The 13,232-nt window shown below is 38.5% G+C and overlaps 1 protein-coding gene across 2 annotated transcripts; it reads right to left on the reverse strand.

The window, feature by feature from the left end:
* Positions 1 to 5,610: 5,610 nt before the first annotated feature.
* Positions 5,611 to 12,098, reverse strand: LOC137747039 (potassium channel AKT1). 2 transcript variants are annotated; one of them, XM_068487041.2, is made up of 11 exons: positions 11,624 to 12,098; positions 10,183 to 10,548; positions 10,027 to 10,084; positions 9,621 to 9,929; positions 9,290 to 9,535; positions 9,066 to 9,164; positions 8,918 to 8,950; positions 8,621 to 8,806; positions 8,287 to 8,481; positions 8,107 to 8,182; positions 5,611 to 6,779 (listed from the first exon to the last, which is right to left on the reverse strand). In XM_068487041.2, the coding sequence occupies exons 1-11, from the start codon at positions 11,812 to 11,814 to the stop codon at positions 5,893 to 5,895; spliced, it is 2,646 nt and encodes an 881-aa protein (XP_068343142.2). In that variant the 5' UTR covers positions 11,815 to 12,098; the 3' UTR covers positions 5,611 to 5,892. The 2 variants fall into 2 exon arrangements, with proteins under 2 accessions (XP_068343142.2, XP_088546169.1); XM_088690043.1 differs by having other exon boundaries at positions 10,183 to 10,567; positions 11,624 to 11,921.
* Between the last annotated feature and the right edge of the window lie 1,134 nt (positions 12,099 to 13,232).

Genomic DNA, 13,232 nt, shown 5'->3' on the forward strand with positions numbered 1-13,232 from the left:
TACTAAACATGGCAGAATGTAAATAACAAAGAGAAGAGTTTAGAGACGCAAATCTGGTTGTGGAATGTAAATTCCATCTTCTCCTTGTTGATTTCATTGAGGCTTGATGTTGTTGATTCCACAGGGGTTCCTCCCATCGTTGATTTTCCTTTGTGCTACTCTTGAACTGGGCAGCAGGATTCTTTTGGTCTCCCCCGGAGGTCTGAGCTTTCCCCTTTTATCTGTTTCTTTGTTCAATCTTTGCAGGAGTGGTCCCTTCTCTGGAAGTGTATCAACCGTTGAAGATGACTACTCGAGAGCAACGCTAGGTAAGCAATCAGGAATAGATTCCAGGCAGTTGGCTCCAGATCGGAAGACTGACTCCAAGTGTCGGCTGATTGCTTCTTTTACCTTGTCATGCGAGTAAGAACAAGGACAAAGAAAAAGACAGGGAAAGAGCATGATATGAGATACTTTTGCTTTTAACCTTAATGATATGAGATACCTTTGCTTTTGAAGAAGCGGTGAATGAATCAGCACACTCCAATCCACCGTTTCCTCCTGGGTCATCTATACTCCAGGCATCTGGTATCATCTTTGGGGGAGAAAAAATTGAGTATTTCAAGAGGCTTTGCTGGGAGTGCACCTTCAGAGGTGAGGGAGAGTTGGGCATTTTCTTCAGGTTTGCCTTGCCATAAAAGACGAAGGTCGACATATATAGAGATAATATCAAGTGGTGGTATTGTTCTTTTACCCTTGTCGACAAACGTTTTGATCCCGCAAATCCGACTTTTTGAAATAGTGGCGCCTCTTCGATTTCTGAGCGACGCCCCTTCGATTTCTGAACGACGCCCCTTTGCTTTCTGAATGACACGTAGTAGTGCGGATGCGGCTCCTTTTGTCAAAGCTGCACGCGGTTTCTGAAAAGCAGAGAAAGCGTCGCCGAACTTTGCGCTTGTCGGCTAAAGATGTGTAGTTGCGATGATGGCCTCCACGTGTTGTCTGAAAAGAAGAAATCTTTTGACAAAGTTGAACGCGTCTTCTGAAAAGCTGAGAAAGCTTCGCTTAACTTACGCCGGAAATTCCGGCGTTTTGAATCGGTGGACGCGTCGCCTTGGCTTCTTATAGAGGTATCGATCACCACAACAAACACACTCTGAAGAATTCCCATTTTTGAACATCGTCTCCGGCCCTTTGAAATTTAACTCCATCCACCCCTTCTCTTTGAACACTTTTGAAAAATGGCAAACCCATCGAACCTTAGCTTGGAATTGAGCCTTAGCAGTGATACGGGCGCGCCGCGTCAAGGTAACGTATGGCGCCCTTCTTTCTTATCTTCTAACGGTCCTCTTTCAGGTGAAGACTCAGTGATGCAGGACGCCACAACAGCTACAATAGTAGCTAGGAACCTCCTCACTCCAAAAGATAGTAGGCTGCTGTCAGGACAGTCCGATGAGTTGGCCGTTCAAGAGTCCCTCGCACTTAGTGTTTAGTGTGGGAGTTCTGTGTCCAACATGGGCCAACGCCTGCTTGCCCGCTCCCGTCAGGTGGAATCATTGATGGCGGAGGTGGAAAGTCTTAAGCAAGAGATCAAACTGCTTAAGTACGAGAATAGAAGTTTGCATGTGCTTGCAAACAACTATTCGACGGGCATAAAGATGAAGCTTGATGAGCTGCAAGAATCCAATGGTCGCATGCAAAGTGACCGTCAAAGTGACCGTCAAAGGCTTGCGGCTTACTTCCAGAGGCACATTTTTCCTGGCTCGTCCAGCGTTTGGCCAAGTATTGAGGCCTCGAATGCTCTATCTCCGATGCCTTCCGCTCCGATGCCTTCCGCCTCGATGCCTTCTGCTCCGATGCCTCCCGCTTCTAGAGTTTTGCCAAGGAGTGGGGCTTCAAGCAAACAACCTTTGTGAAAGTTACATTATTTTGCCATGTTATTATTATTATTATTATTATTATTTTTTTTTTTTTTTTTTTTTTTTTTTTCATAAATAAAATCAAACGGCATGGAATTGGTCCTTGAATGGAAGGTGATACTTGAAGTGAACCGGCATTGGTTCAAATTCTAAAGTGGGTGCCTGGATCATTAACAACATATTAGTATAAAAGAAAATTGAAATTCGGGGAGGCGGCTTACCTGTGTGCTCCGACATAAACTCAAGAATAAACACCACTCCCTGGAAAGTTTCAGGGATATTGGACTTGGCCAGATTGCATGTGAGTATTGGTCCTTGTCTTGTGTCATAAAATTCAATTTCTTTGGGGTTGTTTGCCTCAAGTATATCCTTTTCTAGACATTCCCCAGTCACATCTTGCTCTTGATTCTTTGGAAAGGATTCGAAGATGCCTTTCTCACCCTCTTCTTCCTTGGATTGCATAATCCTGCAAGGAATAGGGACATTCAGTGGAACGGGGTTAGAAATAATTAACTTTGGAACAACCTTACCTGAATTGGATGGCGTAGGAGCGATAGGTGCCTGCGGTAAAGGTGTTTCCACCCTTTCCGTGGGTTGGGTGTATTCCTCTTCCTTGTGATTTGATTTTGATGGTTGAGGGTCCGTTCCAACCTCCTTGTCACTTCTCAACATGATAGCATTGGTGGTTTCAAATTCTCCCTTCTGATTTGCAATGGTTGAACTAGGGAGTTCGCCTTGGTCGCAAAATTGTCCTTCGAACTCCGCTATCTGCCCAATTTGCTTTTCCAGAGTAGTAAGTAATTGAAAAATCGTATCATTATCATTTGAATTACCTACATTACTTTGGGCAGGTTGTGGTGGCTGCATAGGCGTTGAATAGAACTCCTCATACGGCTGCCAATATCCTTCTTGTTGAGCCTCATTGTCTTGATTTTGTAAGCCCTGCACCAAACAAATTAATTCATCAAGCTTTTGATTATAATCTATTGACGAACTTAAATTTGGTTGGGCATATTGAATATGAGGTTGTGGTGGGTGCATAGGTCTTGAATAGAACTCCTCATATGGCTGCCAATATCCTTTTTCTTGAACATGTTGAGGTTCCCACCATATAGAGTTTGAATGATCACTCCAATCGGAATTGTAAGTATTGGAAAACACGTCGTTCCTTGATTGATTATGATCAAATGTACCAACTCTTTGCGTTTGGTACTCTTCCATAAGCTGTGACAAAAGAGAAACACTATCAAGTGCCATGTCTTGCGTCTAAAATAAAACTAAAAATATATATATACACAAACGAAAATAAAACAATCCAAGAGATTAGCAAAGTTGCTAATCCCCGGCAACGGCGCCAAAATTTGATGCGTGATTTATACGCACACAAACTAAACCCTCTTTTTGTCAAATTGTAGTATAGGTGCAAGTAGGGATCGTTCTGGACCGGGGATTAGGAGGGATTGTTAATCTCTTGGAAACTGACTTAAAAACGTAAAAACAATATAAAACACTAAACTAGACTCAAATAATTAAAAAATACTTTAAAACATAAACTAAACAGATTCTAACAAGTTCAAAAGACTCAAAACTCTTAAAAACACAAACTAAATTGATTTCTAACTAATTTGACATTAAAGTAAAGGGGGATTTAGGTTTTGACAAAATTAAACTAAATAAACAGATTGCAATTAAAACAGAATGTAAATATGAATGTGAATAAAATATGGATGATGGAATAGCCAAGGGGTTCTTCTCCACACATGTTACACTTGCATACAAGATTGATTCTCAGTTGGTCTTTCGATAAATTATGAAACTCAACGCCCCGGGTTAATTAGGTCCGCTTAAATTAACCGTCAAGTTTTCCTTAAGTTAATGAATTGGATGGGTTAGCGCAACGCAATTCACCACATTCTCCAAAAGTCCTTTACGTGAACAGTACAATAAAGATACAATCAAAGATCATTAAGCATTATGAAAACTATAAGTGTTGACGAGGCATTCGTTACTATGATGAGCATGAAACTCGTGCCAAGAATTCATTTAACGCGATTGTTTATAAGCAACCTCCACTACTTGTGAATATAAGTTCATAACGATTAGGTGAAATTCACTTATATTCTAGCGTCATATTTATGCATGAAAATTAAGCGCGCATTCTTAATAAACATTCATAAATAAGTTATCAATCAAACGGTTAAACAAATTGAATCCACAACTTATGAAATTCCAACGAAAGTTAATCAATTCATATTGCAAATATAAACATAGTTTCGAATCACCCCCTAGCTAAAGGGGGTTTAGTTCCTCATAACTTTGAAATCAAAGAAACACCTAAACATTCCAACAACTCAAACTTGAATTGTATGAACGTTTAGGCACTCTTCTCTTCCATTCCTCATACGTACAAAACAAAGAGAATTGAATTTAAACTTTGAAATCAAAGAAACACCTAAACATTCCAACAACTCAAACTTGAATTGTATGAACGTTTAGGCCCTCTTATCTTCCTCGTTGTTGTAGCACAAGGTCTAAGGTGAGGTTTGGGGAATTATGGAAATGGATGAGGAATGGTGGAAGGGGGACTCACGGTTAGGATTTTAAGGGGAAGATGGGAAGCTCACGGCTAGGGAATAATGGAAGTGTTTTAGGGGTGTTGTGTTGTGAATGAGATGATCTTGAATGAATGAATGCAAGGGTATTTATAGGAGTAGTGGAGGGAACATATGGCTATGTCATTTGTAGGTGAAGTAGGTGGATGTTGTAGGTGAAGTAGGTGGATGTTGTAGGTGATTATGAGTGATAAGTGATAAGTGTATGATATGTTAAGTGATAAGTGAATGATTATGATAAGTGATAAATGAATGTATGATATGATAAGTGGTGAATGATATGTGGTGAATGATAAGTGGTGGATGTTTAAGTATTTAAAATAGGGAACAAAGCCCTTCCTTGCATGGCAAGGAAGGGAGACACAAGGAAACACACGACAATGTCCTAAGGTTGCTAGGAATGTTGTTTTTGTGTTCTAAAATGCGTAGGAGTTTTCAATGATGCTCAAACATGAGGTCTTTTTAGGATTTAACTTTCCTATTTCAAGTCTTCAATTTCGTCCATCCTTTTGGCTCCAAGCATATGATATCCATTCCAATCTCTAATTTGCTCCAAAAGGCTCCAAAAGGCATCCTTTTGCATACTTTGCCCTTAGAACCTGAAAACACACAAAAGAAGCATAAAGAACTAAAATAACTAAAGAAACATAACGTAAATGTACGAGAACAAGCCATTTAAGTCGCATAAATATGCTCCTATCAGTCACCGGTAACAAGACGGATGTGGAAGCAGAGACGGAGGGTCAAGCGGCTGATCTGGCTGGACCAAATGAAGAATGAATGAAGCTATAATTTTCATGAGTGAGTTTGGTAGACTGCATTGCGAGTTGTTAATTTGAGTTGTGTTGTAGGGATGCAAATCGGTTTGAAACAACTCCAACTTGCATTAGGTTTGGTTTGTATTTGGCTCATCGAAGCTCTGCTTGTGAAGGAAACAAGCCGAGCCTCAAACTTAAAACACTCGTGTACTCGGTTCTTGAGCGACTAGTGCCCCTGAATATATGACGTATTGACCTATCCTACTAACCTAATTTATAGTTGCGTATACTTGTACTACAATTTAATTTCTTTTAGTCGACAACGAGAAAATAATCTGTACGTTGCTCGAAATAAGACTGATTTTATTTTACAATTTTTATATTTTCAAGGTGTAAATCATTTACATTTTGCTGCTACATACATTTAACTTGCACAGTGACTTGACGTGCAAGTCATAATATTGACAGGAAAACAATACACGAAAATATAACATATGACAGCAGGAGGTTAACTATGGACATCATTTTTCATCCACATCTCTCAATCCAGCATATCTTAATCTGGATTAGTCCGTGGTAATACCGACAATTATTTACAAATCCTCCTTATTTAATTGGAGGATTTTAGCTGTTAGGTTCTTCTTGTTCTTGTTGTGATTCACCAGCACTTACAAAAACAAGATGATCACCGTCTCTAATTACATCTATATCGTCGATTCCAGCTCCATCTTTGCTCACGATTTTCACTGGCGAGAGTCCGAATTTCTTTGCCCCTATCTCAACCAACTCCTCGTAAGTCTGTGGCAGCAGCACAAGTTTGCCTTTCACTTCACCCTTTTCAGGGCAACTAATCGTCACCCTAGCAGCAGGGTTGCTTATGTAGTTCTTAGGAACTTTCGCCTCTGCAACGGAGAAAAACAAGTCTTTCTCCCCTGTGTGGGCAGCCGACATCATGCCAAACAGTGAGTTGTGGAAGTTATTAGTCCTACGCCTCGGGCGATTCCTTCCCCATGATCCTCCCTCCACTCTTGAAAACGAGCTGTCTGTGGGTGGAGTGTGGATAGTTGGCTCACTCGTAAACCTCCCAAGGAACCGGATCCCACTCTTGTGCTCGGGAATGGTAATGACAACTTTGGGTTCTTTACTAGAGTGGAAGAGGCTCTTTATGTCTTCGTGTCCTTGTTGTTCCGCTAGAGCTCTCGGGGTCCAGCTATGGAGGTCGGGTTTGTCAACGTCAGCTCCTTGGTCCAAAAGGTATTTGACAATGTCTACGTTGTCTTCAGATACAGCAACATGGAGAGCTGTGGTCCCATTGCTTTTCGGACGCGTGACATCTCCGCCATGTCGGACAATTTCCTTGAGCAAATCCAACCTGTTTTGCTCAGCAGCAGTGCAAGCAAATTGACCTATATCCCCTGAGTTCAAGTTTGCACCATTGTCTAACAGCAGCTTGGCAATTTGCTCATGACCATTCAGTATTGCCTCCCAGAGTGGTACATTCCCATCTGAGTCTGTCAATGCGTAAAAACAAAGTTGAGTTCATGTTAAGCCTAAAATTTTCTCTTAAATCACAAAGTAAACGAGTAATTAACCGGCGGTTAATAAGCTGTACATCTAAAGTACGTTTGAAAAAGAAGTAATTAACCAACAACAATATTCTAAACTATTCTAATTTAGGAGATGGTCAAACACAGACGCCACTGTGGAGAGTTGACTTTGAGAGTGGACAACCGCCCACATTAAAAAAATATGACCTAATAATTGACACAAGCCATGTGCATACATACATGCGCACGCAGAAACAGTTCATTGCAAATAATTCCATCAAGTCTACGGAGACGATCTATCCTTGGAAAGGAAAAAGAAACGCGTCGACTATCTTTGCTTGATAAGACGACATTCTAAACTACTTTAGTTTATAAATAAGGAGATTCGAAGCTAAGCGCAAAAATGTAGTACATGATTTTGGCCAACTAACATCACCCACGTTTTTATGCAGACAGAATCACAACAAATTTCTATTTGCACGAACTACGAGATGTGTGGAGATCAAGAAGTTACATACAAAAAAAAAATTTCAAAAGATAAAAGAAATATAGAAACCAAACCCCTACATTTTAAAGATATTATATTAAAAAGGATTCGGATAAGATAATTAAACAGATTTTAAAGCCTAAAATAGCATGATGTTTGCCTCTGGACTCTGATGCATATAAAAAATAATTAAGCATAAGAATTTGAAACAAATAATTGAATCAAGTAGTTCATAGTTTAATTAGGTAACGTCAACAGACACAATAAATTCCTCTATGGAAGAGTATGTAACCGGATATTCATTCTTTTTTTTTTTCTTTTCTTTTCCACGAGGACAAAATGAATGACCGGTTACATGGTAGAATCCTAACAGAAGAGTATTTCTGAATTATAGTTAATTAGTTATGGCAAAGGTCAGACACAAAACCGAGCGCAATGACGTTCTAGGATTCATATAGCCGACCCCACTTAGTGGGAAAAGGCTTTGTTGTTGTTGTAGTTATGGCAAGGGTCAACACATAGGACCAGTATTTCTCTACATGGGCAAATTATATTAATTTGATCTTAACTCTATGTATAAGTGATTTCTCCTAATCGCCTATGGAGCCTACGATAAAGTATGTTTGACGATAAACCTTAGCGAAATAATTGAACGGACTTTCTTGCATGAGGAATAGGATGGCCCTACTAGGAGGATATTTATTATAATTCAAACACGATTACTCTTAATGTCAAACCTCTTGTCAACAGTTATATGTTTGATGGTGGTTTAACTTAATGATTTGTTAAAGGATTGGACAGTACCTCTGCTGTTAGGATCTGCCCCATAGTCTAGCAGAAGAAGCACGCAGTTCTCGCTTCCTTTCAATGATGCTATGTGCTGGTTTTTCACAGAACAAAGAGGAAACAAAAAATGTGTGTAAATATTCAGAGTTTGATGCACTAGAAAAAAGGGTAAAATCAAGAGCAGAGGACTTTGCATACCAGAGCAGACCTCCCATTATTATCCGATTCATTTGGATCCAGACCCCGTTTCAACAACTGATTCAACAACAAGTCGTCTCCTCTGATTGCTGCAAAGCATAGACTGAGAGGCAGGTCCATTCTACCCCGAGCCAGCATGGTCTCTGTCTCCAACAAAACTCCCTCCATAATTGGGTCCTTGAGGTCTTTCAAATGCTGCAACCCACCAAGAAAGAAACACCAATGTACAGTGCAACATGTCAAAAATCATCATCCAAATAAATTCCGAGTAGAAACAAATGAGTTTCTTTCACTTATGGATCAGATGTCGCAAGGTTAGATCAAATAATCTCACCTGAAGGAGATTATTCATAATCACAGTCCCATCGCCAACATTAGCTTGAACTATGTTTAAGAATGTAGTACGATTCAGCCGCAGAAGCTGAGTCAATCTTTTGGTCCTAACTGTAAAGAGCTGTGGTCTGTAACAAAGTACCCCAATCTCACCAATAAGATCACCAGATTTTGCCTCACCGATGACCTGCAATTAGTAAAAGTAATGTTACTCAAAATTTTATTTGTCACGTCAAACCAAGGTCAAAGCAACTACCAAATGCAAAAGATATCCTTTCCATTCCAGTGTTAGACTTGCCTGTTCAACTCCATTTTTGAGAACCACTAAATCCTGTAAAGTAATTCAAACATTAGATTCGATTGTTCAGAAAACAAACTCGAATAAAGAGAATAGGAAATTTATAAGGTCTTTGAAATTTAATGAGAAAGAAAGATGAAATTGTTACCACAGCACCAGTAACAAGTATGTAGAAATCTGTGGGTGCTTCGTTTTGCAAGATTACATCTTCTTTGGGCGGAAAATACTCAGCTTTCATCTCCGAGACCTTTGAATTCAGAAGAAGAGTAAGAATTTAAACCAAACATCCACACAAGATACTTTGAAAAGTTCAGACAAGTTCACTAGAGAGAAGCATTTAATTGAAAACTTTGAGATTGGGTTTGAACTTACCAACTGAAAAAGCAAGTCATTTGAAACCCCATGAAACAAGTACACCTTATCTACAAGAGAGTAAAACAGATAATGTGAAATACTCGAGCGGATGGCTTTAGGAAGGGAATCAAGGGTCTCTTGTTGCTGCAGTCCTTCCGAGTCTGTTCTGAACTTCAGACACAGGTGTGCAACCATCTGATCCTGCAGGCGTACAGGCAGTTGGTTCCTCTGCGCAAAACTGGAAGCAGCTTGTATGGTATCCCTCTGGTAAACAGAAGGAACACAAATTAATATTCTAACATATCATGAATTTTATTGAACAAAATCCAATAAGTGAATATTTACTCACAAATTTTCTAGTTCGACTGGTCCCGTGGACAACCAAGTTGGTCATATTTCCAATTAAGTACGATGTCAATCCCAGGTTGAATAACATGTAGAATATGTCAAAGATCATCTCCCTTGTATTGACTGGATGCAGATCTCCATATCCAACTGTTGTTAGCGTTGTGATCGACCAATAAACTGAAGTCACATATCGAATCCACAGGCTTTGTTCTAGGATTTTTACTCCTATCCACGTTTTCGCAGGGTCGCGATAACGTGCAGCTATAAGATAATAGAAGCATCCAGCACAATGAATGGCAAAAAGGGTGACCTACAAAAGAGCATCAAAATCCCATAAGATGGTGATTCCATATAAGAAAATGCATTTTGTTCATGTAAATAATCCCAGAACCATAAAAATTACTTACGCATATAAGTTTTGCACAGCGAACCCAAAAGTAGTTATAATTCCTATCTTTCTCCAATCTGTTCAAGCAAGATAGTGGGGAGGTTAATATAAAGACAAACTTCTGCTTATATATGCATTTTTCGCAGTCAAACAACTTCTGGGACTATTGCCATACCTGGAAAATAGGGCACTAACTCTTCGTAGACGCCAAAGACGAAGCATGTTGAAAAAGCCATAAGACTGCACAGATTTAGGAAAGATCCTTGTGGCTAGTTCAGATGGGATTGTGGATATGACATCGAAAATCAACCAGGATCTTGCATACTTCCAACCAATCTTTTTACGATCATCAACAAGTAAATATGTGGTCTTGTCCAGGTAAGCCACAAAGAATGTGAGAATGATATCAATAGCAAAGAAACCATTGACAACATTATCAACAATGGAAAGCGGTCCCCCTGGTCCTTTAAGAAAACCAAATTCGAACGGCGATACCCAAGCAGTATAGATGACGAGAACAACAAGAAATGTTTCCCATATCCTGCAAGAACAAATTCAATCTGAGCCAAGTTTAGCAACAAGATGGATCTTTTACGAGTAAGAGAATCCCAAGAAATATTATCCAAACCAAGATTGCAAATTTATGCTCTGAACATATAATTCTTCCAGAATTTAAAACATATGGGATGTCTTGGTTCAGTGATTAGCATTCAAAACTCTTCCTTTTCCATCTGATTCACAAATGTCTAGAATCATGAAATAAAACTGCAGATTGTTTTCCATACACGAAAAATTCAGATCAATTACAGGCCTCCAAATCCGAAAGTTCTTGTCTTGTTAAAAGAATTTATAACTTTTTTTCGTAACCGTGGGAATAAAAACCGAGCACTTGAAAACAGCAAAGGTATATTCCAACAGAGAATCAACACAAATTTCTTTTGAAAAAAAGGAAGATACTTTTGGGCCCCCAGAATTTTTAGCAGTGACATAATTTGAAGTTTCAACAACCACCACTTTTGTCATGATTCATGATTATTCAAAGACATAACAACAACCACTTTAGAAGCATAAGGCTATGAAGAAATAAAATTAAATTAAAATTAAAAACCAAAACAAATGAATCCTTTGAAACATTGAAAAGGCACCCCCAAGATTCAATGCCTGTCTTTTCTAAATTCCAAAAAACATACAGTAAATTAATACACAAAAAAGCAGAGAAAATATAACCAAATAACACAAATGCTAATATGCATTCAAAACAATGCAAATATCCCATTGGAGAGTAATTATAAACAACCCCAGAACAAGGAGAGACTTTTCTGTACGCCGGGTACACGGCCTGGTACACCAACACCTTAGTATGACATAAAACTCTCAAATAAACAAAAACCACAAAGCTTCAACCTTTTGTGGCAAAAATTCAATGGTTCTTTCCAAAACACAAAACTCAGAAGAAAAGGTAATATAAAAATATGCAAAGAAACAAGTTTAGTCAATGCAACCGACCCACTACACGCTACAGTAAGAAATTAAAGATTTTTGGGTACACAAGGTGTTTGATAAAAGTAATAGCAGAAAACAAAGGCAACCCAGAAAACAGAATTCGGAAAAATAACCTGTAGCGGCGGTCGTACGGCGACACAATAAACCGGTCGAGCTTGATACGACGGTTACTCGACCTTGCACCGAGAGAAGGTAAAATCCCAGTTGTAAGACTGTACTGGCTGCCGTCTCTGGAGAGCTCAATCTGCTCTTGGCCGCACATTGAGACGCGGAAGACTCCTCCGGTTCTGGTATTGCTCTCCATTGGTTGTTTGGAATTTCTAGAGAGAGGGAGGGGAGGAGAGAGAAGGAGGAGGACGTCAGTGGTGGCGGAAGTGCTTTGGTTTGTGTTTCTTGGCAGGTTTGATCACCGTTTTGGTGGGATTTGCAGGTGCTATAAATAGGGAGGTCTGCTAAGACTCCTATTGGATTTGTAATATTTTATTTTTATGGGGCTTTTGACCTCTATTTCGCGCTCACGCGGTGCTTCTTCAAGCGGGCAAGATTGTCTTCCCTTCCATTTCCGATGCTCTTTCGTGTTCTGTTTATATGATCATGATTAAGTCACATTAATATTTTATATTACTATTTATTTTTGTCTTATTATCTCTATAAAAAAAATATAAAATATTAACGTGATTTAATCGTGACCACACAAAGCAGGAAAGCACGGAAGGGCATGAAAAGTGAGAGGGCAGACAATCTTTGTCGCCTTCAAGCTCTGTCCCACTCTTCCTACAGAATTCAATGTTTACAAAGTGGGAAAGAGTTCATCTCTAGATTCCTTCTATTAAGACCACTACATCAAGTGATTTGGATTTTTGAAATTTGATCAACGGCTAAAAATAAAGATTTTTTTTTTAAATTATAATAATTTTAGTCATTAAATCAAAATTTAAATGTCTGAATCACTTGATCTGGTGGCCTTGGTGGAAGAAATCCAAAAAAGATCTCTTTTCTACAAACTGCTCTTAAATGAAAAACCCTTTTTGAAAAAAATATTTTTGAGATCCAAAAGTACTTGAATGTTTTATCAAGATTAACTTTCAGTTTTATTAAAAATTAGTTTCAAATATACTTTTCTCTAAAATGTTTTCAATGATTTAAAAATACTTTCTTAACAAACCCGTATTGTCTCTCTCAATATAATACACACACTATTATTTTATAGACTTATTAATTGATATGCCCTGAAACTATAATTTAGTCTCATTTTAACCTTTTCGCTAAACCAATTTGTGGGGACAGATTAATTAATGAGTCTTCCTTTAGGATAATATTATGAGACTAAATTTGTAGATAAATTTTCGTAAACTAAATGATATAGCAGTTGAAGATTGGATTATTACTTAAACGTTGATAATTGTGCTCATTCCTATTGATGACACATCATTTAGTTTGTAAATTTTGTCTACAAATTTAATTATCCTAGCAGTACTCTTTCCTTTATGTTGAATAAAATTATTTGACCCCCTTACCCCTGTTGCAAATTTATAAACTGCGTAATTGATGTCGACTGATGACGGTATCAATAAATATGAGTTAAATCAGCTAATTAGAATAGTGTGTCCATTCAATGAATCAACTTGGAATAAGCTTGAAAATATCAAAGGTTAGTTATCTTACATCAACGTTTGAAATCCCTTTACATATATTTTCCCTTTAATGAACCAACAAAATTAC

This window comes from Pyrus communis, chromosome 2 (genome assembly GCF_041283825.1).
Source record: "Pyrus communis isolate YQ-2024b chromosome 2, ASM4128382v1, whole genome shotgun sequence".
NCBI classification, from domain to species: domain Eukaryota; kingdom Viridiplantae; phylum Streptophyta; class Magnoliopsida; order Rosales; family Rosaceae; genus Pyrus; species Pyrus communis.